The sequence below is a fragment of the Calliopsis andreniformis genome, chromosome 10 (assembly GCF_051401765.1).
Source record: "Calliopsis andreniformis isolate RMS-2024a chromosome 10, iyCalAndr_principal, whole genome shotgun sequence".
Taxonomy (NCBI): domain Eukaryota; kingdom Metazoa; phylum Arthropoda; class Insecta; order Hymenoptera; family Andrenidae; genus Calliopsis; species Calliopsis andreniformis.
This window is the reverse complement of record NC_135071.1, coordinates 5,441,333-5,468,540: the sequence shown is the minus strand read 5'-3', so window position 1 is coordinate 5,468,540 and position 27,208 is coordinate 5,441,333. Positions and strand designations below refer to the sequence as shown.

General features: G+C 39.0%; 1 protein-coding gene across 1 annotated transcript in view; it reads left to right on the top strand.

The window, feature by feature from the left end:
• Positions 1 to 27,208, top strand: part of Mical-like (MICAL-like protein) — a 149,312-nt gene that overhangs the window by 82,885 nt on the left and 39,219 nt on the right. Inside the window, exons 5-9 of the mRNA XM_076387333.1 lie at positions 346 to 2,045; positions 4,903 to 5,131; positions 7,281 to 7,613; positions 17,467 to 17,602; positions 17,696 to 17,924. Coding sequence (XP_076243448.1) covers positions 346 to 2,045; positions 4,903 to 5,131; positions 7,281 to 7,613; positions 17,467 to 17,602; positions 17,696 to 17,924 — 2,627 coding nt within the window. The remainder of the gene's footprint in view (positions 1 to 345; positions 2,046 to 4,902; positions 5,132 to 7,280; positions 7,614 to 17,466; positions 17,603 to 17,695; positions 17,925 to 27,208) is intronic.

Below are 27,208 nucleotides of genomic sequence, written 5' to 3'. Positions count from 1 at the left end.
CTGTAGTAGTTCTCAAGCATATTGAGTGTATTGAAGTTTCTAGCAAGAGATTACTACTTCTCAATTTTCGAAAGATCCTTTCGGCGACCCAGTGCCAGCGCGTATTTCGAGCGACGTTGTTTAGTAGATCGGTTTTCTCCTTTTATTCTTAAAAGCGAGTGAGTCTCTCTCACTGGCTCGATAAAACAGATTCCTATATCTCAATTGATTTCTATTTTCATACAATATAAAGAATTTTGATCACAATGAAATATTATATGACTCTGCATAAAATTGCAAGGTAGTTTAGGCTGTTTAGACTGTACAGTGACTATGCAAAGCCTAATATTACTTCTGATAATGCAGGTGACGGAGCGACCGATTATGCGGAGGGACTTATGTGCTGTGTGCGGGTTGCCAGTTTTTCTGGCAGAGAAATTAGTAGTCGACCACGTTGCTTATCACCGTACATGTTTTCGTTGCGCTCGATGCAACAATCAATTGACAATTGGCAATTATTATGAAACTGAGGATGGGCAGTTCTGCTGTGAAACTTGTCCCGATGAGGATCCAACATTGTTTGCAATGGAAAAGTATAATGAGGTTGCAGAACCTAGCGAAGCGTTTGTAGAAATTCCCAAAAATAACATTTCAGACTCGAAATATCAGCATTCTCTTAATGAAAACAGAGATTCAGAAGTACTCGATCATAGTTCTGCTAAGAGTCAAATTCCTACTGATTATTCTATTCCTGACTTGATTGCACAAACTTCTCAATTGAGAACAAATTTTATATCAAACTATCTACTATCGGAAAGTAATAAAAAAGCGCTTGCTGCTGATAGTGTATTACAAGAAGAAAATTTAGAAGTTGTCGAAAGAGACATTTCGAACTTGAGCATAGGAGTAGCAAACGGCATAGAGTCTACGCTGTCATTTACTAATACTTCAAAAGAAGAGGAGGAATTCTGTTCTTCCTCTATGCTTTTAAAATCAGAGTCGCAAAGTGAGAAAGATGTAATTGCTACAGATGAAAATGTAGTAAAACTTTCAGACTGTGACAACTTAGTTAATGATAATGAATATGTTAATGAAATCGTTTCCGGTTCTTCACTTCATAACATAGTTGAAGATAAATCTATTATCTCGGTTACTGAAAAAGATGATACTAAAAAATTGTTAGATCATGATAATGAAAATAAAGAGTCAGAAATGTCCTCTTCCCTTGTTCAGAAACGGCTGAAACTATTTGAAGATCAAGCCAAACAATGTAGCATCACTAGAGAAGGAAATAAGAGTGAAAATAAAATATTGAATCCGAAAATACAAGATAAGGCACATTCCAGAAGTAATGAGGATTTGAAAGACTCAATAAGTGAGACTCAAACAACAGACATCCAGAAGATATCTAATAAAGGAAATGTTTCTAGAGGTAGTACAATGGCTACTGATTCTGAAAATTCTTTAACGCACACAAACAACCCATTTAAATTAAATACATTAGCCATTGATACAAACGCTGATGATCAAGAAACCTTATCGAAAAGCATTATTAGTAAGCTCAATATGGAGGAAGACAAATTGAATCTTAATACCCCAGTTGTACCTAGAATACGAGAAAAAGAAAGTAGAAAAGACCAACGTTTTATTGATAGCAGCATAGAAATTAATCAAACTTATGCAAACAGTGCTAGTACTAGTACGCAGGAAGATTATCCAGAGCATCTGAATCCTTTCAAAAGTGATGATGAGGAAGATACTATTGATATTAAATGTGCAGCCAGTGTCACATCTATGAATTCTTTTAGTGACGAGATAACTACGAAACAAGGAGACGAGAGAGAAAAGAAAGAAGCCAAATCACTCACACAAGAAACGAGAACCGATTTTAATAGTACCAAATCTGAGCAAAAACTTTTACCGAAGGGTCAGTCGAAGCGACGTTTAACTGCACCTCAAATTAGTTTGAATCCTTTTTGGAGCGATGAAGATGATGGCATCACCGATTTGGAATGTACTCATGAAACATTGGATAATGTTTCTTCTCCGAAATGCGATGCAATTAAGTACGTACCTATTCTAAGAACTTTAATATATCATTAGCGATTTTGGAAACAGTTTTTTATCTTGAAATTATTTTCATAATGTAATTAATAAGAGTTTTGATACGAACGTGCAATGCAGTTGATATCTTTTGATATCCAGTAATATAAGGTTTGATAATGTGAATATCAATAGACGTATTGACGGCTGGTAATGGGTTCCTAAGGAGAAGTGCAACTCCTGTTTCCTGTAACTCTCACACAGGGTGATATCGAAATAAATGTCTCATTGTGGTAACGTATTCTACTATTCTTGAGGCTGAAAAAAGATCATATAAACATAGAATATTTCAGAAATCTGAAAACTTATTCAAAGAAATGGTTAAAAATAGCTCCTTGTTGTAACAACACACGTTTAGTATTACGTTTCATGTACTGTTAAAAATTCTAAAAAAGTTTTGGTGTATTTCGTAGTTTGTCATATAAGGAAATAACTCCATTTTCGATTGTTTCTAAATGATTAGTACTGTTATTACTGTAGGAATAGAATTGTTAATATCTATTTATTGAGACAAGTATGCGACATAAAAGTACAATTAATAGACGTTTCGTAACCCTGTTGTCGTCGTGATCGTATCGTTTTTCGTACTAGCTTGTTGACCCGCGTCGCTCTGACCCCGCTCGCCGCGGGTGCGGTCTTTTGTTTTACGCCGATCGAATGTTCTCGAATATTCTCGCCTAATCTTGGTATCCTTTTTGAAATTAGGTGCGTATCCGGTCGTTACGCGTCGATGATAATACGAAAACAACACATACTCTAGCGCACACACACACACTCAAACACACACACACACTCAAACACACACACACACTCGCACTCGCGTCAGTGTTCACATCCTACACTACCGTTAACTGATTTTATTAGATATGCTCACAAATTAAAATGCAAAGAAGTTAAGTTAGGGGTACCACCAATCCATCAATTGGTGCAATTGTTATTAATTGTAAGATAATATGGATCAATTCGACTAAAATAAATCGGAGCTCCATTGTATATCAATCGCATTCAAGTACGTGTTGTTAATAGTATATTTTATAATAAGTATAGGTAGTGTAGGCAATAAGTCCCACTTTCTAAACATTGTGTTCATATCTCAGAAAGGAAGTTTGCGGATCCGTATTGTATGTATATGGCCTTTCATTCTTAGGAAAAGTAGTGTTCGCTACCAAAATGTGACTACCTCTTTTGATGTCACCTTGCGTATATTTGCTATATGTTTCACAATGTCAGTAGTCGTGGAAACTAGGATTACGGAGATGTCGATGTCAGATTATGATGCACAAATTAAATTTATTGTTATTAGTTATCTTATAATGTAATAAATCCACGTAAAAAAAGATGATGAATTCATAACTTAATTGCATATTATATAACAATCGATACATAGACATTCGTTCACCGATTGAAGTAATCCCTGTAGTCAATACATTTTTTTTAAGAAACAATTTAAGGAGTGTCAGAGAGTTGGGCCGGGCAGTTAGCAAGTCATACATTTTAACTTAAGAAAAGAAATTTTTGAACAGTTGCAATCAGAACTAGGTGTTTCCCGATAACATTGTTTAGAAATCCAAGAAGACCCTGCAATACATAAATGAAAAGGTATTTTTTTTGTTTGATTTGTGTATCTATTTCTGTATTTTGTCTCCACAAACATTTCTCCAAATTTAACAATTACATATATAAGCTGTTTTTTTGTCAAATGGGTCAACTATACAAAGTAAAAGTATTTATATTTAATTTAAATGTAAAAAGTTAAACATCAATTAAGTGCTTTGGCGGTATAATTTAAAAAATTCCAAAAAGTGGAGATAATCACTTTAGCCTGTGAACGACTCATATGGATAACTAGACTGTCCACGACAGTTTTATCTGCAATAAATAGAAATTTAAAATAGTAAACTTGTGGTATTTTAGCATGACTTCTGTCAGACATCTTTTCGACTTTTTACGATAGAATCAAATTTCCCTTCTACAGTAATCCGATAATAAATTTAACCTACCATTCAAATTGCGACCCAATTTCACACAACTGCACACGATTAAAGATGCCGTATAACAGTAGGATATAGTACTCAACTGTGAAAGAAATGTGCATTAGTAACTTGAATTTGTCTTTTTATAATTTAAGAACAGGTAAAGTGGAAGAATGGATCCAAGAAAACATAATTGTATTATCGAGCTTGTATAGAGTCAACTTGCTTTGTTATCATTGGTATAAAGTTCCATGACACTTAGTATAAAGGTGCAATGTTTTCAGCAATTATGCCGCAGACTATATCTATAGTACCGCTCATAAGAATTTGAACGACTTCACAAGTTTGGAAAATTATAGATTTATTGGTTGCTACCAATATTTTGTGCTTAGATTGACCATTAGTTTCTGCTAAAAATACAATTACTATTATTATGATATACTTAATTTTAAGATACAAGAGAAATACGAAACAAGTGTAAAGAATATACATCAGTTACTACAAAGAAACCTGTATTTTTCAATATGTGATACCGTTTGAATACTTATAAGCGACACTGTACCTTTAAAATACACAGTTGGCGACCAAATCTACGTTCATATTTTCTTATATCTGATCGTTCACTTCATCATATCCTTCATTACCCTGTCATGTTCAAAAAAGTAATCTCAAGCTTATTCATAAACTGCTCGTAGAAATAAGTCTCTTTCGCTTTTCTGCTTTCTGACTGATTCCGAGTTGCGAGCTTATAGCCAGACAGTACTGTTACTACATTCCCTTCAGTTATTTTCTTAAAATTCTTGTTTTTTAAGTGGAAATACAATACATGAAATTTTCAAATCTGTAGGTACACCGAGGAAGGAAGAGGAACGTGTGAACAACAACCAGATTTAAATTACAGTAACCTACATGTATCAACTAATTCTTTAACAACTTCAGATTTATGTACAAGCTCTGAAATAACTCACCGCAAGAAAAAACCTGCACCGTTACCACCAAATACTAAACAACTGTCTTCTACTCAGTCAATCACATCTCTTACACCCAAGTTACACAATGAGTCTACGGGATATCATGTAACGTATTAACAAAAATTTTCAAAAATATATTATTATTACACACGAGTCGTATTTAAGAAGTAGTGAGACTGATTCTCCAAAAATATTTATTTGTAACTTATCTACAAATCAATATTATTCTGTACAATAATTTCTATCGAAAGAAACAGATTTCTAAGAATATTGTTTCATCCATGAAAACAATGCTAAAAATCTTTTATTAGAACTATAACCAGTAGGTCTGTTACAATCTGTTGGATGTAGTCCAGAGTTCAAAGACGACAACCCTTTTGATTTTTGGAGACAAAGAACAGGTTTAAATCGTGAGAGGACGGGATTAACAGAATCGTACTAATATTCTTATTAGTCAGAAACTCATTTACATGAGTCACTTCAGTAATGTCTTTTGGAATTAATTTTGCACAGATTTTCCGCACACACCGTTGAATGTTAAAACATCAAAAATAGTCTGATGGCTCAACACTTAATTTCTTAGCGATTATTCTCATTCCAAAACGTCGATTAGATTTAATTAAAGTTCTCTCTTTTGTAACATTTTGAATAGAACTTAATAAACATGGGTTCGCTTTAATTTATTGAATGTACTGTTGCATTTTTTCGCAGTTCGATACAAAATTTGATTGAATAACGCATGTTGTTTAATATTTAATTACGCGCATAACTGATTGTAAAATCACACGTATTAATGTTATTGACTTGACAGGACCATTGAACTTGGAGTGGTGACGTAAAACGATAGAGTTTTTACAATGTTAGCAATTCTTAAGAAGAGATTTAGTTTTATTACTTCTTAAACACTCCTCGTACATTAGAGTATTCTCGAAACTTCTTTATACTGTTTAATATACTGGGTGTTAATAAGAAAATCCGAGACCTTAGGAGCTTACAGTATGCACTGAGAGTAGTAAAAAATTTCTAATTAACATGGATCCTCCCGGCAATTTTTCGAACATAAAATCAACTTTTCCAATTCTAGACATAAAGACAATGAAAATAGTTCATGTGTACATATGTTTGAAAAAGCTTAGATTTTTAGTTATACGCTATTTTATACCGCATATGATGTGATATTCTTTAAGATTCATGACTGCGTTACTCATTTGAATAGTCGAAATATTTCAGGGCCTAGTAGGACCTATAAGGGGATACTATATTGTATAGACAAGGTATGGGCCAGCGTTTAACGAAGTACAGAAAAGTGTATCATTAAAAAACTGTACGAAAACCCTCATATAATTCAGAGATTTGAGGCTTTCACGGTCCAACGACACATAATTTTCACTGTTCAGGCTTTTGGGAATAATTCGTGTCATTATGAAAAAGTGCTCCCAACGTTTCGCCAACATTGCAGTTAGCTTAATCAGAGGGACGAATGACACACTGATTCTGTATCAATTGAGTCTAAAAGAACACAGCTTACTCCTGAAGATCTCATGCAATTATTTAGTCATGACATGAAAAGAAATTTTCCATGAATACATGGATCCGAATTTTAGAGATCAACTTCTAAAACCAGTTTTTCTACCAAGCAGAATGTCAGGTACAAGTTATTGTACTTAATGAATTATTTCCTCGAATTCTTAGATGATGTGCCGTATTAGGAGAGATTATTCAAGTAGTTTCAGCATAATAAGCTTTCATTACGTTATTAATTTAATTTCCGAGAACCAACGTTTAATCCTCAGAAGAAGCAAACGGACTAGCAGTAGTTGTCTGTCGAATCAGTACACCATTTGAGGATTAAACTTTCAGGGAAAGATAAATAGAACAAGAATGTTTGTCGAATGGTCTTTCCGATTATCTGACTCAAATTCTCTGAATTTCTTTTTGTATAATCCCCTAAAGACTTTTCTTTGCTTTTTGCTGATAAATAATGTGCTACAATTACGACAGCGAGTAGATGACGCATGTATTTCAGTATAAAGTACGCAAAGAATATTTGAAAATGTTGAAATGAAAGGGCGTCGTGTCGGAAATCTACTATACCAGATGGCATTGAATGCTCATAAATAATAGAAATTGATTTTATATTGAAAGGAGTATTGCTAATATCTATGTTGGTTAGACATTTTTTACTTTTTTCAATACTACAGTCCTTAGGGTTTTGCACACTTCTTTTAAATGTCCTATGTATTTTTGGTACTAGGAGTCACCTCCCTATTCCGTCCAAAAGACACGCAAAACGAGACCTGCTCCGCCTCCTCCAGTATCAACAAGTAGTCCATGCGGTACAACTTTTAAGTCTTTAAATATTGAAGAATCTCCTATAATCGGACAATACAGTACAACTGACAATCATGACGAGTGGAGAGAAACGAAGTTCAATAAGGATGAATTTAATAAGACTAGAAGAAATTTAGCTCATGATCTAAATAACGAAAGTATTAATTATAAGCCGGTTATAGATAAAAGCATACACGGGAAGTGGAAAAGGAAGAAAGGACCTGCACCGCCTTGTCCAGTGCCTCACAGGAGAAAGGTAATTTTACTTTATTTTGTGGTAATTTATTTACTGTTTATTAAGAAAATAATAATGACAAAATATCCATCAACATGACCTTTGTATTGTACGAAGAATTGGTAATAGAGATTTAAGGTTTTCACGTTCCCATTTCATATTTTTTCACTATTGTAACGTCTGAGTGCGTTAAACTATGGTTAATACAGGCTATGAGAGATATGTGGCTTTCTCCTGAATTTAGAATAGTAAGGATTCGTGTGGTGTACGATAAGAATGTGGAACTTTCGACTTGGATCTTTAATAACTAACAATGTATGAAACAAAACTTAACAAATAAACGAACTTATACATGATATGTTAAAGAAACGAAATTCGTATAAATGATAGAACAAGTATACGTTTCAATATTTTAAGGAGTGGTAAAGTACCCCAATTAGATCATAAAATATTCTACGACATAGTGTCTGATCTTCTTTTATTCTGCAATAATAATATTTTTAAATTAATATGTCTATCTAGTAAACTAATAGTAGGAGAATTTAGTAATTTTGCAAATACATTGGAGAGGAGCAATAGAAGAAAAATTAATACATTTTATTGTATCTCTTACAGCTTAATTTTTATAAAGCTTTAAAGCTTAGAAATGTTTGGAAAAAAGAGGGTATCTACAGAGCTGATAAGGTTGCATTCGGAAAAATGTGAATTCACATGGTTACAGTAAATACAATTGCCTGATTTCATACACACTTTTAGATGTAGTGTATTATTGGCCAAACTAATCATAACTACTAACTGAATCGACGTATCTCCTATGTACAGAAAATTACTACTATGTCAAAATGTGTGCTGGTTGCAACTATCAGCTGTGAACAGTACATAAGACACACAGATGAAGTATAGACTGAAAGATTGTTGGAAGTTAGCCGTTCAGTATGACCCAGTACCTGAAAAAACAGGAATCATTCACAGTGAAAGTCCCTGACTTAGATATGCTATGATCTTAACACATGGTAACCCTTTTGCGCTTAACGTTGGCTATATTCGGCATTTATGAATTAGTCCATAGTGCCTAACACCGGTTATATCCAGCAAATACGTACTTACCTGACGTTTCACGGAGCAATGCTGAGGGCTAGTATCACTGCATTGCACCGTTGTGAAAAAATTAAGAGACTTCGGGAGCAAACACAACCTTCTGAAGCAACCGAATAGTCTAGGTCAACGGACTTTTTCAATGTGTTTGTGTCACCGATATGCACAAGCTTCACTTCATTTCAGAATATAATGCTAACTTTTAGACATTATTACTCCAAAACTAAAGCAGTTAGTACATCACGATGTTACAGGACATTTTGTGATCCAATTGGGGTAGTCTACAACCGCTTAAAATATTGAGACGTATACTTGTTACATTCTGTATTTTAATTTATATTTATAGCAATTTACTCATATCGATTTCAAGCACACCGATTTTGATTAACCTTCGCAGGTTTGTCAAATGGTTAAAAATATTCGACAGATATTCTTTTATTGCCAGTCATCCGTGATGAAGAAATGGAAACAATCCTCAAAGTTGGGAGCTAAATTATTAGTCATAGGAAAGAAATTTTTTAAAAATTGTTATTATTTCGAATCTAAGCATATTTCTATGAACGCATTAGAGAAAAATTCATTTATTTAACAATGTATCATTTGTTACGTAATACTTTTATGTAACTTCGTACATCTAACTTATTGTTCAAAATAAGAGATAAGTTTCTTAGTTTTTTTATTTACTGAGTTTTGACTTTAAAATAACAATTTATTGTACAAATACATAATTCTCGATAAATATCAGGCGTATCAGAAAATGTGGGACATTTTTGGAAGATAGATTCTAGGCACAAATACAATGAAAACCGTTCATATAGGTACACATATGTCTGAAAACGCTTATGTTAGTTTTTTTTAGGTATAAACATTTTTATATTACGTACGGTGTGATACTTTCTCTAACATACTATCGGCGGGAAGGGTATTAATACCTTTTCCGCAGACTGACGCCGATCGTCGGGTCGGGTATTAATACTTTTTAGATGAGACGTATATTAAATATTAGTAACGCACTTACCTATGCTCGTTTTTTTTTCATTTGTTTCGCACAACTTTTTGCAAGCAATGTAAGGCTGTGAGTCCAGTTCGATCTGTGACCCGCAGATAGTATGTTAAGATCCACGACAGTTTGCCACTCATTCTAAGGACCGGAATATCTCTGGGCCTAGTAAGACTTTAAAGAAGATAGCACAACATGCAGGTAAGAAATGTAGCAGAGTTTTATGCAATATAAAATAGCATGTAACTAACAAACTGTACGTTTTGGTTATACAGGATGTCCCATGTAACTGTCGCCACGATGTTTCAGACTCTTTCGATAATATTAAAAAAAAAATGTTTCTAGCAAAAGTTATTGAGGTGCAAATAGGCTACAAATTAAGGTATTAAAAAATTTCAAAAAACGTTTGCAAGAAAAACCCGAGGTCACCTTAAGTTTTTTAAATGGCATCATATATTTTTGATTTCATATTATTGTAGTCGATGTCAAGATGAATTCAATGATCTGCTGTATTCTGCCCTTAAAGTGACCTCGAATTGAGAACTATGCCGTAGCTCTAGATCAACATAATCGTTGATTGCATGTTTAAAATGGTGAACCTTCAGCTGAAAAAAATTGGCATTATCGTATTTATCAATGAAACTGAAATATTACTTAGTATTTATTTATTATTTAGTTATTTACAAAAGAAGTATGGATAACGTAAAAATCAACAAAATTTGTGTAACCACGCAATATATATAAATTACAATAGGTATTTAAATTGTTATCCATTTTCTTGTAAGCTCAGTTCACATCAGCGAAGAAGATTTGCAGTAGTCGCCGCTATAATACTTACAGAATGAGTAAAGTGTAACATGTGAGTTTACTTCGTCGATTTTAACTGTGTTTACAAGAAAATGGATTACAGTTAGAACACCTATTGTAACTGAAATTTATCGCGTTGCTGTACAAATTGTTTTATTATTGAAAACATAAATGTTAACGCTAATTTTTCCAACTCAAAGTCACTATTTTAAACATGTAATCAGCGATTTCGTTGACCCATAGAATATTTCTGAATCTAAGGGCACAATCTAGTAGATCACTGAATTCGTCTTGGCATCAGCTACAATAATATAATTGTATCAAAAATACATAATGCCATTTGAAAAAGTCAGTCAACTCGGTTTTTTCTTAAAAAAAAAAAAAAAGGAACGTTTCTTTGAAAATTTTTAATTGTGTAATGAACCTTTTATTTTTGAATTAGAGTATATATAAACAACCTAGGTTCATTAACAACGTGCTCAGTTAGTCTCAGAGCAATTTCCCCCAGAGGCAGTTCCTCGGTGCGCACCCCACACCACTACTTGTTTTTCTTGTGCTATTCCAATCATAATAATAAGCCCAGAACCTCATACGTCCTTTATTTCCCAATACAAGTGTAACGTGCGTAGCGCGGTCGCGTTGGTCGGCGGAATGTTTTCTGCTCAAACGCTACGCGCGTTAACAGTACACTCGACAATGAAGTAGATCAGTTACTTCACCCTCGATTATAGATTAATTACTGTATTATTAAGCCGAATACTATATTATTGGATATTAAGAAATAATTAAGAAAAAGAACTATTTGAATTCTAAAACTAATTGAAACTTTAAAACTATTTGAGATTTTACGTGCGGCTATGAGTCTATTCACTCTCGGCTCACTGCACTTTTGAGTGAATCTCTGCTCGAAACTATTGAGAGAAAACTGATAGAAAACAGGATAATTAGCCCACGGGCCCCTCGTCGCGTACCTCACGACTTGTCAACGAAGAGTGTCGAGGCTTGGAGCACTCGGACGGGACCCAGGCTGGGCTAGCTACCAAAAAGCTGATGCTGCATTATTGTAACTTGACGGCAAGTCGCGGTCGCTCTCACGAGGCTCGCCTGAAATCACGCGTGTGTGCATGGTATATGTGTTCTTTTGATTTCTGCACTCTTCAACTAGTAGGTTTGGTGATGCTCTCAACCATTCTAAATTCTGAATTCGCATTCTTACATACTCGCATTCATTCGCACAATAGTAATCCCGGATATATGTATATAAAAATATGTATATGTATGAAATATAAAATTAAGAGAATAATAATACAAAGGTGAACATTATAACTTTACCAATGAGGCAGTATTTCAGCAAGTATTTGAGAAATATTCGCAAAACTATTGTTCATATGGAAATAACGGGAACGAATGCAATCAATAAGGGATTTCCCATAACACTGTGTATTGATGAATCCGTTGTGAATGGCAATTTTATTATTATTAAACTTTACTGGAGAACTACTGGACGTTCAAACATTTTACGTATTCATCGGGCGTTAATATGAGGTTGCTGCAACGGCAGCTCGTTGTAGGATTCGAGAAACGTTCGCGACTTACTTTATGCTAACGCCAAATATCGGGTGGCGACCAACCGTCGCGACGACGATAATTCCTCGTGGGAAAGGAAAAGAAAAAAGAAAAGAAAAGAAATTTTAATCGTTACGGAACGTAACACAAGGAAATCAATTGTGTAATTTGTAGTCCATTTAAAGCTGACTAATTTTTATTCGAAATTTTTTTTCTTCAGGAAAGCCTGAAAAATCGTTATGACAGTTTCGAGGGACATCCTGTACAGGCATTTGATCATTTTGTATCGCTTTTGTGATTTAAACCAATTCTTGGAAGGTGTACCATGTTTTTCATATTTTTCACGAAATTTGAGCCAGCGTTTTACGTAACACAAAATACCGTGTAAGTAAAAAATTAGGCGTTGCCGGACAAATATGTACACATAAACTGTTTTTATTGTCTATGTATCTAAAATCTATCCTACAGAAGTGTCCCACCTTTTCTGATACACCCTGTACATGTCCCTCACTTAGAACAAATGTCATAGAAACAAATATTCCAGGAGAGGCAGGTATTGCACACCTTCATTGGTTTTGTGTCGATTATTTGTTTAAATAATAAAGAACGACACAAATATGGCATTTTGTCAGATTTTTAAATTAATTACCCAAGTTCTAAAAATAAAAGACGAGAGAAAAAAAATTGAGAATTGCCGATTTTGTATTGTAGCAATACCGAAATAATAGTTATATTAATTCAGCAGATAAATATCACTAATACTATTGTTCTCAATTTTTTTCACATTTTTTAACTTAATATACCACAGTAAAAAGAATAAAAAGGAATGTTTCCGTAGTTTTTACGGATTCTACACTACTATTATGTGTATTAAAACACGAGAAATCGTGTCAAAATGTTTGTTTCTTAAGAAATGTAAAACTAACCCGTAAAGCCATATGTTGCAAAACGTAATCCGTAAAAACTACATAACCAGCGATTTTTACTTCTTTAACTATGACGCACTAAGCCAAAAAACGACCAAAAAAGGATAAGTAGACATACAGTTGCTATCGTCGAAACTCACCTATTCGGAGAATAATTCACCCTGCTGCTTGAACGCTTGCTCCACTGACAAGGAAACATCCTGAACCCGGAAATTCAAAAAATTATGCAACTTCGGGTATATGTAGAGCATGTGTAGATATGTATTACGCAATTTTTTGTTTGCTGCCCAAATTCACTATAAGGGGTTGAAACTACATGTACTATATACTATAGTTTCATTGCTTTGTCGTTGAACGAGAGCTTAGGTTAGATGATTACGCTATGACTAATTATTATAGACATATTAATTTATATATAATTCGCGGGGTAGAGGATCCTCTATATGAGGCACAGTGTGAGTGTATGTGTGTGCAAGTACAATGGATCTGGTTTCGCATGCCTCGGTCGCTGCCAAGGCTATAGTTGGCTATAACCTCAGAGAGGTTTCAAGTCTTCATGAAACAATTAACCCTTGCTTGAGTTATCTAAGTACGTGTAAACCTTTCATTAACGTGGTTATATCAGTCGCTACCCTTAAAGAAGCATCCATTACTATAGAACGGTCGCTATCTCTAAAGGAGTAGTCTCTATCTCTAGATGAGCACCTCAGTTGTCTCTCAGATCCTCATTCTCACAACTTGATGCCAGAGAGAAGTGTCGCTCTTTTTTTTTTTTTTTTTTTTTTTTTTAAGTATATGAGTCCTTAGGTGATACGCGGTTGAGAGGCGGCAACGTCTATTGCGCACTTTCTTAATTTTCTGCCGGGAGGGGTAGTTTAGATTTTATCCGGATGTTTGTATGTTTTCAGGAAAATTTTGCAAAAAAACCTGAAACAAAAGACTTGAAAATATGAATTATGTATTTGTATTATTACATGAATTTTTTTTAAGTCAGATCAACGGAGTGTGTGTGATGGGGGGGGGGGGGGGGGGGGGGGGGGGGGGGTGAGAGTGAGTATGAGTAAGTTGAGGCTGCTGGGTTAGAGCTTTATAGTTGAAAGAGTTAAATTGATTATGAGGAGATGAGTTGTTATGATTTTTGAAGAACGGAGGTCGAGCTTACTTTCTGTCTCAGAATTTTATAAGTGCGGAACAGCCAGACTAGTTGGCCATATGATTGCCACCGCAATTGGCACACTTGGGTGGCAATTCAAGAGGTTTAATACAACAACGAGTGGAGTGAGCTTCTTCACATTTAACACATTTTTCGTTTGTATTACAATTTGCCGAAGCATGACCGAATGATTGGCATCTAAAGCACTGTGTGTACCTTTTACAGTTGTTGTATTTTTTCCAATATACCCTGAGATAGAAAAGGTGGTTAATTTTAGTGATATGAGAAAAAGTAGTGGTTGCAGGAAAAGAAATTTTATAAATAGAGAAATTGGATGAGGATTTTCCTTTTACTTGAGTGCAACTTAGGGAGTTTAAGCCTAAAGAGTTTAATTCTTCAATTATTTCAGTTATGTTCAATGATGGTAGTCCTTTTAGGATGGCTGTTAATGGTTTTTCAGATTTTAGGGTATAACTGTGAAACTGAAGACCCTTAGCGATTAGGGTTTTTTGAATTCTGAATAGTCATTTAGTTCTTGAAAATTTGGTCTAACTTGATCTCCGAGAAATTTTAAGTTAAATTTGTCACCTATGGAGTTTTTTAATTGTTTAGCTAACGATATAACACTATGAGCTCCAGCGTCGATGAAAAGAGAAGGTCGTTCATGGATATGAAGTTTTTGAGAGCTAGTTTCTGAGGTAGATGCTGGTTTAGTTTTAGCTGGTTGGTTTCTCATGTCTAAAAGTGTCATCAACACATACCTTGTTTTTGAAAAAATCGGAGTTGAGGAAGTCAACCCTTTTTTTTGTGGTAATATTAGGAGTAGAGGTACTTGATGAGGGCTGGGGTTCTATGTCCATTTTAGCGTAGTCCTTGTCCTTGTTGATGCGGGATTTATCTTCTTCAGTCCTCCCTTTCTTGACGTTGTTTCCAGAAGAATGGCCAGTATCCGAGATATACAGAATTGGAGGAGCCCCATTTCTTTTAATCATATTATTGATTTTAGTGGAATTTAGGCATCCAAGTGGGGTTATTTTGATGATTGATTGGGAGTTGTTTAGGTTAATGCTACGGTGGCATTTAACCCTTTTATAAATGATCGTTGCGCGCGAAACGCACGGCTTGATATTTTCTTTACTTGTAATACCAATGATTGGGGAACATGCACTTTCGCTTTTAAGAATTAGTTACAAGCATAAAGTTAATAACACTAGAAAGCAAATAACACAGCACAAAGCACAGGCAGCACCTAATACACCAAAAACTTACGGTTATCTTCCGAGGCAGCTACTCACTTTTAAGCACGACAGACCTGAAACGAACTCGATCGCCGACGATACCGAAACGACGACTGAAAGTAGAATGAGTAGAATTGGAACACAAAAGTGCCAGAGAGAAGTGTCCCCCGCTACTTTCGTAACTCCTTATATATCCACCAGTTAAAGTTCGCGCATGTGTAGTGACTTATTTTTAATGGCGCACTTATTCTAACCGTGAGTGTTTTAGATGAAAATGTACAAAATACGTTATACTTATATTAAATTATAATTAAAACCTAGAATACATGATGTATGGTAAAATACAAAAATATTAATAAGTATTTAAACTAATAGAGTATGCAATAATATATAATAATACAATATTAATAGAAAGAGAACGAAATAAATACAAGGAGATAAAGAAAGATGACGATAGATAGAGAGAGATAGAGTGAGATAGAGTGAGATGGAGATAGAAAAAACGAACTTGGAAAAAACTTCTGCAGTGTTTCACATTTGACCGTTTTTCTAGAATTGAAGGCCTCGATAGGAAATTTCCTATAGGTATTGTATAAACATAAACAAATGAAAGGAAGGAATGATTGTTTATATTAACACGTTCCGCGTTACGTCGATACATGTATTGAGCGGTAAATAGGTGCCGTCGCTCGGTAGTGGATAAAGGTTTACCGACAATTTTGCTATGCCAAAACGTGAGCAAACTTAAGAACCTATGTTGATGTGTTCAAGTTTGCATATGAATTAAAGAATTCAGTAATTTCACCACACTATAAGTTTAAAATTTTTTCGTAAGCATCAGCAGTCTTGTTTGTTCATATAATTTTATCTACCTGATAGGTAAACGAAAATATATTTGCCTTTAAGAAAGTCAGAAGAGAACACTGAGAAATTCTAGTTTAATTCTTATGTGTATTAATATCTATACGAGACGGGAGGCGAGCAGCGCGAGTAGCAGTCGATGATAGGAATATTTCCAAAGAATAATATAGTGGTTGAAGTGTTAGTTGATACGACGGACGAAACTGATGCGAAATCAGTTAGCCGTTGGATTTATTGTAGGCGAGGACGAACCTGATGTAAATTCAGGAAGCCTCTGAGGATAGGTGTGCTTGCGGACGAAACTGATCTGTGATCAGTGAACCGCAGGAGAGTGAGTTTTGTGAACGTACCTGATGCGAAATCAGGGAGTCACTAGTAATCTAAGCAATCTACGCAAAGTTACAATAAATACTTAAATATATTCTAAAATCAGTCTTTACATACAAGTGTACAGTGTAGTGTTGTCGCGTAAAATGTATGATTTTAATGCACGGTGTTAACGCACTGGCGATGCGGGGACTTACAGAGTGGTCGTAGGAATTGCCAGATAGAATTTATGCCGACTCGCGGATTCTATGAGGTTAAACTGTAGACTCGAAAGGGAACTTTAGCCAGGTCTAACTGGATAGCAACCAACTCTGACGAACTTGACTATCAACGTGATGGTACTATTCTGAACCCGTTAGGGCTAAAATCTCTGAGTTTATATAGGCCGAAAAATGAGTGGGGGTTCGTTAGAAATTTCTCACGGTTGGTACAGCGTCGTGGTTGCCACCCTGCTGCTCGGAGCCGCGCTTCTATTAAGATAACGAGAAAACGAAAGTGCTAGGGCGTTTTCTCTTAACAGGCAGAGACTTGAATATTTGGGAGAGTAGTCGGAAAATATTCTCCGTACGTAATAATGATATTTCTATATTACCCTATAATCTACGAATATACAGAAATACAGAACATAAATAATTAAAATTGAAAAATTTGTTTTTGTTGTTTTTGGTCATGTGACCAGGTAATTTTACAAGTTAATTAATATTTTAAGAAAGTAAGTTAATATTTTAAAAGGAAACTTAAAAGAATTTTTCTCAAGTTTATTTAACGATATGTAGAAATAGATAACTTAGATAATATTTCTTTTAATATTTCCACATTGGACCTGTTTCTAACACTTCGGGATATTCCACTAATTTGCCCATGATTCCACGATTTTAAATTTATGCAAAATGTATTTTAGATAAAAGTAATATCTCTGAAGGATGTTAAACTGGAACTAGATGAAATAGAATTACAACAACAGGGCTTAGAGAAACAAGGCGTGCGGTTAGAACAATTAATCAGGAATAAATGTGAATCTGGACCCCGTGCAGATGGTAATTATAAGCAGATTTCATGAAATTTGTAGTACATAAGATACAACTATATTTATTTGTGAATAATACTATATGAGACTGTAAAAACTGCAGATGTATCTCTTCGACCGGATGTAGAGGAATTGGTTTTAGAATTATTTGCCCTAGTGAATGAGAAAAATGAATTGTTCAGACGACAAGCTGAATTGATGTTACTTCGAAGACAGCAGAGATTAGAAGAAGAATATATTGATGTAGAATATCAAATTCGATATTTAATGTCTCAACATGAGTCCACAAAAACAGACTCCGATAAGCAAAGGGAGGAAGCCTTAATACAAAGGTATGTTACACAAACTTCTTTAGATGAATTTTATTGTCACCTACTCAGCTTACACCTTGAATGCCATTTTTATGTAATTGTCATTACAAAGGTTTAATTAGACAAAACCTATAGAGTAAACCTATAAGGTGAAAAACATGTAAGTGTAATAGTATCAGCTAATGTCAGACGAGTTTTGAAGTTACAGTGAAGAGCGTAATTATATTAACAATTATTTTTTATTCAAGAATTTAAATTTATTATACAAATGTTAAATATTATATAAAATTTAAACATTTCAAGATTTGAGAATTTTTCGAAATTTCAAGAGGATTTAGAATATTAACAAGAAAATAATATTCCTAAATTAGTATAATCTATATCTTAAATTTAAATTTATTTCTCCGTTCGTGCTTAACAGTTTTCGGTTACATAACTCTTTATCACGTTTAATGCATACACGCATACAATAATAGTTGACATATAATTAATACTCTGTCGATCATTAATCTTCAATCGCAGTACAAGCATTACATATTACTAACGTTAGTAGTAAGCTAACAGAAATATAATAAAGCAAAACAAAAATATAATACAATACAATAAATTAAGACTAAAATAAAATGTGTTGTATTTATAGAAGCATCATGTGAATTTTCGTCCAAATGTCGCATATATTTAAGGAACAATAAACAAAATAAACTTCTCTTCTTAATGTCTTAGACTATCTATCGCAAAAACAAACTATAGTAACTATATGTATAACTTAACTAGCACCCAAACTATGACCTACTCCACCACACCCGAGCTAAAAAACTTATCGATTCCATATAAAAAAACAGTCTTCAATTTTTACTGCAATCTGCATTCGCTATCTTCTCAAACATTCTACTATATACACATAACTTCCTATTTATCTCACCTCTTAAAACCTCATTGATTTTCTCCTTCCAATCGCTCCTTCCTCCAAGCTCATGTACCTATCTCACACACTCCTTCTCAACTTTGCCAATCATATCAGAACATGTCGATAAGTGGTGGAAATCTTCTTCCTTCCTGTCACATACTCTACATTTTATCCTTTCTTCTTCGCCGAATCTAATTTCATAGTATTGTATTCTTGATCAGAAAGGTGATCGGGGAGGAAAAAACCACACACTCTCTTTTCGCTATCCCATCCGTTCCTTATTATTATTAAATGAACAAGGCTAAGTAACTGCGTGCCTCTCAGCACGTGCACATTCACAACGCAACCGGAAACCCACTCGTGCACATTTTTGGCAAACGACGCGAGGTGTCTCGCCGGCTCGGCCGAACGCGCGCAATTTGAACGGCATATGTATCGCATAGACATTGCCGCATCTTAACCGAGCCCATTGTTCTTTTAAGCAACCTTCTATACCCCTCGCATTCCAGTAGATCGCCGGGTCTCTCTCATTTTTCCTCTTCGCGTACTCACGACAGTATATTGATTTATCTATCCTAGACCAGTTCTCTTGTATATCCTGTTCAATCCTCGTGAGCAGTCCTCGTTTCAGTCTCGCTTACAATAACTCATATTCTATCTGTGTCATTGGTAGACTTATAATCATACTATCACCGACCTCATTAAAGGCTGAGATCAATCTCTTACCCCAGTCTGATGGGTTACCATTTCCTATGTTTCTGATTTCTTCTTTCAGACATATCTTGGCCCATCTGGAATCCTTTATCCCAACTACCTCCAGTAAAAACTTGTTGGCTCTTCTCCTGGCTAGAGTAGTCATCTTGATCCTTCCTGACTCTAGTCGCCAGATTACATCTGGCATATTTCTGCTTAATCCCATCGCCATTTTCACGTATCTACTCTGCACTCGTTCTAGATCCTCTGACCTCTGGCAACCCCAAACCTCGGCTCCATACAACATTGCTGAGTTGATGACCATCTCCAACAGGTGTAACCTCCTTTTCCATATATTAACTCTTGCCCTTTTCTAAATGCTCCATGCCGCATTTATAGCCTTTTGGACCCTGCTTGCTTGTTGTCGTAAGTGTCTTCTGAAAGAGTTTCCAGCTGAGAACTATACTCCCAAATATTTGTAGTAGTTTACCCTTTCTAAATCCTTCCCATAAATTTCCATTTCTCTTTCTCGTTTCTTTTCCCCATTCTGAATACCATAGTTTTTGTTTTCGTTGTGTTGACCTGTAGCTGGTTCTTCTCTATATACTTTTTTGATAATTTCAACATTTTTTCAAGCCCCTCTGCATCATCAGCCAACGCTACCACATCATCTGCAAACTCTAACGTATAGAGTTTAACCCCCCATACCTTATCCAATCCACCTCCAAATCTTCTATGAAGAGGGAAAATAGCAATTGGCTGAAGGGACAGCCCTATCTAACTCCCTTAAATGATTCAGAAGGTTCTGTCCAACTCGCTGGAGTCCACACCACATTTTCCGTGCACTTGTAAATTTCGCCGATCATCTGGATCATCCGGCCTTTAACCCCCACCTTTTCCAGTTTTTGGAATAGTAGCTCTCTGATGACTGAATCAAAGGCTGCTTTGAAGTCTGTAGAAGCTGTATATAACTTCCCCCTTGCTCTTCTCGGTTTGTTATTCATCAATGAATTCAGTATGAAGATATGGCCTCTTGTTCCTCTTCCACCTCGAAAGCCCGCCTGACTCTCTCCTAATATGTTGTTACGTTCTACCCACTTTTTCTGTTAGAACCCTTTTAAACTGTTCCGTCTTTGCCGAACGACCCTTTTTTCTTTTGCATTCAGCGTTTAATATTCCACCTCTTCCACCCCTCCACCTCTTCTCCTTCAGACCTTATTAATCCTTGTCCTTCCATTTCCGCAAATATTGTGCATGCGGTGTACACACGAGCTCCGTGAAAATGAGGTTAGGTAGGTTATTTATACTGCTTCTACTCACCAAGTGTAACTTTTTTATTGCGCTTCAAGACGTATTACGCTTTTTATTTTTACCCTTTCAACTTTGCTATCTCTTTAAAAGTAACTTTAACTTTAATCTCTTTAAAAGTAACTTTAAAAGTAACATTTTTATATTTTACACACAGCATAAGAATCAAAATAAGTTTCGTCACATTGCTATTTAATTCTGACTTGCAATTTGAGATTTAATGATTGTACTGTTTCATATGAGTCTTGTACTTTTCGTAAAACTGTCTACAGATTTATCTTCTAGTATACTTAGGATCCCGATTATGTTGAAATATAATCTCTTTTTCGAAAAACAGCATATTTTCAACTGCATTTAGTAAATTTGTATGTCTAGGAATAATTGTCGAGGACCGATTTAATACTGGTATAAAAAAGGAAGTTTTATTATATAATGACATTGCGCGAGCGACGTTTCGCGACCAACAACGGAATGCCAGAACAAAAGATACATTTCAATCATACTAATAAACGATTGCTAGTTTACATGGTTAGGTACAGATGTCGCCACGCATACATAAGATATAGGGTTATCGTTGTATCAGCAGCCCTATTCTGCTCTTGTTCTTCTTGAGTGATCAGTGCGTATGGGAAGCGTGTAGAGAAACTCAGTCAAGTAATCAAATTCACGTTTATTATTCGTGCGCTTACAATGGAAGCCGGGCACGCTCTCTGCTCTGTCTGCGCTTGCGTACCGCGCGCATGCGCATCGCCTTTTCCCCTACTCCCACATTTGGGAGTACGGAACGCTGGTCCCCACACACTCCCCCCCGAGTGTCAACGACTTGGGATCACATGGGCAGTGTGGGTAGGTATCTTCACGCGTGACAATGTAAGAGCGCTGTATGACGAATACATGTGGTCGATGTATATATATATATATTTATATAAAAATATTCTACTCTTTGGTCGCTTAGGAACTTCAAGTTTCTTACTCTCTAGGCTTATTTTCTAGATTAGGTGCGAAAGTTACAGTTTTCTTACGACTAGGATAGGTTTTTAGCGTTGGGTGTGCGTCGCTCGGCACGTTCCGTGACGGTGTGTCACTACCGCTGTTTAACAATTCGTCGCATACGACGTATGCGGGTTTTAGCAGTTCAACGGATACGTTCTTGGCCTCTCCGTTTACCTCGATGGAGTATACGCGCTCGGACGCTCGTGCCAGTACTCTGTGCGGACCGGTGTAGGGTCGCTCCAGCGGTTTCTTAGTCGCTTTACACAACAAAAAGACGTGTGTACAGGTGCTTAAGTCCTTATACACAAACGCGCGCTTTTTGAACTTCTGCGCGACCGGCACTGGGCGAACTCTCCGCATGCATTCGCGAAACTCCTCTAGGAATATTTGAGGATCGGCTGTTACGTCCTCCGGGAGAAAGAATTCTCCGGGAATACGGAGCGCGACTCCGTACACGTTTTCCGCCGGCGATGTGCCCGTGTCGAGACGCACGTGGTTTCGGGGACCGAGTAATACCGTGGACAATACGCGAGTCCAGTTCACGTTCGCATGGCACATTATTGCGGCCTTGAGCGTTCGATGCCACCTCTCGATCATGCCATTTGAGGCCGGATGGTACGCTGTTGTGCGTATGCGATGGCATCCGGTTAGCCTAAGCAACGCTGCGAATATTCGCGACTCGAATTGGACGCCCTGATCGGTGGTCAGGACCTCGGGCGATCCGAAGCGCGCGATCCACTGGTCGTAAAACGCGCGAGCCACCGTTTCGGCCGATGTCTCCTTCAGAGGAACCGCTTCGGCCCAGCGTGTGAAGCGATCGATTAAGGTTAGGCAGTAGCGGTAACCACCGTCGTCCGGCAATGGGCCAACGAGGTCCATATGCACGTGCTTGAAACGCCCGTCTGGGGCCACGATTTGCCCCGGCAACATTCGCACATGACGCGATATCTTTGATTTTTGGCAGTGCATGCAGTTCTTGCACCATTTTGCCACATCTCTGTGCATGTTAGGCCATACATATCTCTGCCTGACTAGTCTGTCCGTGGCCTTGGCGCCCGGATGTGCAAGGTTGTGGAAGGTATCGAAAACTTGTCGACGCAGCGACACGGGTATATATGGACGGATTGATTCCGCGGACATTTCGCAGTATATGTGGGTGTGTTCCGGTCCCCACATCAGTCGCTTCAACGTGAGAATGGGCTTGTCGGACTCCCGAATCTCTTTGAGCTGTGGGTCGTTCGCTTGTTCCCTAGCGAGTTCGACTAGACTGAACTCGGTAGGAAGACGGATTGACTCGACCCGTGAAAGTGGGTCCGCGACCGTGTTCTCATCTCCGGGTATGTACTCAATTCGCGTAGTGAATTGAGCGATGTACGTGAGCTGACGGGCCTGACGTGGTGACGCCTTGTCGGAGCGCTGTGAGAAAGCGTAAGTCAATGGTTTGTGGTCCGTCGCGATCGCGAAATCACGGCCTTCGAGGAAATGTCTGAAGAACTTGATTGCTTCGTACATCGCGGTCAGTTCGCGGTCGTATGCGCTGTAACGGCACTGCGCGGGACTGAACTTACGCGAGAAAAAGCTAAGGGGTTTCCATTCACCGTCGATCCTTTGTTCGAGGGTTGCACCCATTGCGAAGTCGGACGCGTCGGTCACCACTCTCGTCGCCGCCGCGTCGGAAGGGTGTGCCAAGGTCGTCGCGTCGGCGAGATCGGTTTTTACTTTGTCGAACGCGGCCTCAGACTCCGGCGTCCACACGATTTCCGTCCTGTCACTTTTGCGCGAATTCGTTAGATACGCGTTCAATGGTGCCTGTACCACCGCGGCGTGGGGTTGGCTACGTCTATAAAAGTTGGCCATGCCCAGGAATCTCCGGAGTTCCGCGACTGTGCGCGGCCTTGGGAACTTTGTGATCGCCTCGACCTTTGCGGGGGTCGGTTTTAACCCGTCGCGGTTTACTATGTAGCCGAGGAATTCTAATTCGGGCACGCCGAATTTGCACTTTTCCGTGTTTATCCTTAAATGGAAATTCTTCAAGCGTTCAAGAACGGTTCTAATGTGTTTCTCATGCTCCTCCGCCGACGACGAAGCTATGAGGATGTCATCAATGTACACGAACGCGAAATCCAGGTCTCCGAGAGCCCGGTAAATATAACGCTGGAGTGTCTGGCCCGCGTTCCGCAATCCGAACGGCATCGCCAGGTACTCGAAAAGTCCGAATGGGGTGATCACCGCCGTCTTCGGGACGTCCTCGGGAGCGACCGGGATCTGATGATACGCGCTGTGTAGGTCAAGGGACGAAAAGATAGTTTTCCCGAATAAATTCGCCGAAAAGTCGTGTACGTGCGGCACGGGGTACTTGTCAGGAACCGTGACGGCATTCAGTCGGCGGTAGTCGCCGCACACCCGCCACTGGCCGTTCTTTTTCTTCGTCATGTGAATGGGGCTTGCCCAAGGACTGGATGACGGTTTGCATATGCCTGCCGCGGTCAAGCGTTCAAACTCAAGTTTCGCGGCGCGCAACTTGTCCGGGGGCAAACGTCGTGGTCGCTCTGCGATCGGTGGACCGCGAGTTAATATGTGGTGCGAGACACCGCGTGCCTCCAATGGCGTCTGCTGAGCTAAACCGGTTGCCTCCGGGAAATCCGCGAGGATTCGCGCGTACCGACTCGACGGGTTCGCGGTGTGGATCGAGGTCAACGCCGTCGGTCTCAAGACGCCGAGTGTACATACGCTCGTCAGGGAGTCCGTGAGACGACGCTTTTCCAGGTCCACCACGAGGCCGTAATGCCTGAGCAAATCTGCACCGATGATTGGATACGGCACGTCGGCGATACAGAAATTCCACGCCAATGGGCGCCTAAGCGCTAAGTCCAAAACGCGGTGCGCCTCGCCGAACGTGTTAATTACCGTGTTGTTCGCGGCATATAATTTAAACGCGTTCGGTTCACGGGCAATTTTGTTGGGAACGGGGAGTAACGAAATTTCCGCGCCGGTGTCGACCAGGAAGAGTTGTCCGGATCGCCGGTCGCGCACGTGGAGACGGTTTCGCGATATCCATTCCCCCGCATCAGTCTCCGCGATGTAGGGGTCTTTCAGTTTCCCGCGACCGTTTTTTCCTTCCAGCCACAGTTTCCCTTGCACATCCGCGCGTCGGATCCGAATTTCCTGTGTGCCCAGCACAGTTCTCGATTTTCAGAGCTACTTCGCTTGTCGTCGCGTCTCGACTGGCTTCGCGCCCGCGCACGCCCGCGGTATTTGCCGTCTTTCGAAAGACGTTCTACCTGGGTTGTTAATTTCGGGAGCTCAGCCGTGAGCTTGTCTACCTTGGCCTCCAGCGTCGGTGGGGTCGCCGCGCCGGACACGGGTGCCGCGTAATTAGGCCCTACATTCGTTGCCTCGACGATTTGGTCGGCCAATGACGCGATTTCCGATAATTCGGTGATTTTCGAAGCCGCGAGGATTGCTCGGCACTGCGACCGTAACTGATCCAGAAATATCGATCTTATGACTGACTCGCTGCATCGCTCGTCATCCAGGTTCCGCAAACGCATCAAGATCTGAGTTGGCTTCCCGTCTGTCAGAACTTGACCCTTCAGCAGTTTCCTGAGTCGGCTTTCCGATGACGCGGAATACGTTGCCAAGATTCGCTCTTTTATTTGCGAGTACGGATTTGTGAGGTTCGGTGATGTTACAAGGTCGCGAAAACTCGCTATGATTTCAGAGTCTAACGCGGCAATTATCGTGTCGGCCCGAGTGCGCTCGTCCGCAATGCGCGAGGTTCGGAACGATGCCTCTACCTGGTAAAACCAGAGCGCCGGGTCCTCACGAAAGAATCCGGGAATTTTTGGAACGCGATACGAATCTATGTGCCCTGAGTTTAACGCAGTGATTTGTGCTTGGGCCGCACTCAATGCAGCCTCCGTCCTGGCAGCACGCTGCTCCAGGGTTTCCTGGGGGTTTTCGCCGGGGTTCATTATTTGCGCGTTCTACCACGTCGTCGCAATCGTCGCGTCGTATAGTAACGCGGTTTAACGTACGCTCGCTTGTTACCGGTGGCGCTCGTGTGCCCGCTTGGCGCGTTTCCCGTCCACGAGTCACGGTTGCCTACACAAAATGGCCGCCGTGTAATGCGACGCGTCTTGCGCAATCGGAAACGGATTTCCTTGTACCTCGGTCCTTCTAGAATGACTCCTGATGGTGTCTGGGCCACGACGGCGGATGCGCTGAGGTAGAAGGTGGTCCTTCGCCGCCGTCGGTAGTCCACGTTGTTCCTCGTTGCCTCCGATGGTCTGGGCTGTTCTTTGGCTGTCCCAAGCCACTCAGCCACTCGTGGTTATCCGGGAGACTCGGCAACTCGCAGGGACGATGCTTCTCACCGTGGACGATGTTTCTCACCGCGGGCGCCGGTCCGTTGTTGAAAAGGGCCGTCTCAGCTCGTCGATGCCCAGTTTGCAGGTTGCGGCAAAGCCCGGTCGAGCCACGCTGGTAGCCCGTTTTTCCCCGCACGTGATCACGTCGGGGTCACCAGTATAGGGTTATCGTTGTATCAGCAGCCCTATTCTGCTCTTGTTCTTCTTGAGTGATCAGTGCGTATGGGAAGCGTGTAGAGAAACTCAGTCAAGTAATCAAATTCACGTTTATTATTCGTGCGCTTATAATGGAAGCCGGGCACGCTCTCTGCTCTGTCTGCGCTTGCGTACCGCGCGCATGCGCATCGCCTTTTCCCCTACTCCCACATTTGGGAGTACGGAACGCTGGTCCCCACAAAGATGTAGCGAAGCTACCGTATGTACAGGGAAGAGAACCAAATAGGCAGGCGATATCACAAGACTGTATTTTCACTACAACGTAATTTTTATTAATTAATTAACGAACTAACTCGCTACATTCGTCGTCTCTTTCATGTCGCTCACTGCCCACCAACTGCGTACCACGCTGCCTCTTTTTCGACAACAGCGCTTTATACCGCGCGGTCATTAGTCGCTGCCATTGGGCGGCTTTTCATGGGGACTCGGCCTGCTCGGCTTCGTCCCTATAAAGATGTGGGGTTTAGGCTAGGACGTTTGCCACGATCCCAACGCTACGGTTCACTACCGCTGCCAGTACGCTGTCCGGAAGGACAGGATAAGCAACACCTCATTCGTATTAATAAACGTTAAGAACACTTTATTGAGATCAATTCTTTTGGCAAGCCTTTGTCGCTCAAAGGACGGGTCTTCACTGTTTTTACGCGCAGAATCCTCGACTCTCTCGCGCTTCCGCTAGGGGCGCCACCAGAGGCGTTCCCCACAAAGAAGTCCAAATGTACTATATACTTAACACGCCTTCTTACATTTGATTTTCTTCATACAATATTAATATATACTTATCATTACAGTTATATTACTTTTAACATTTCTCTAAC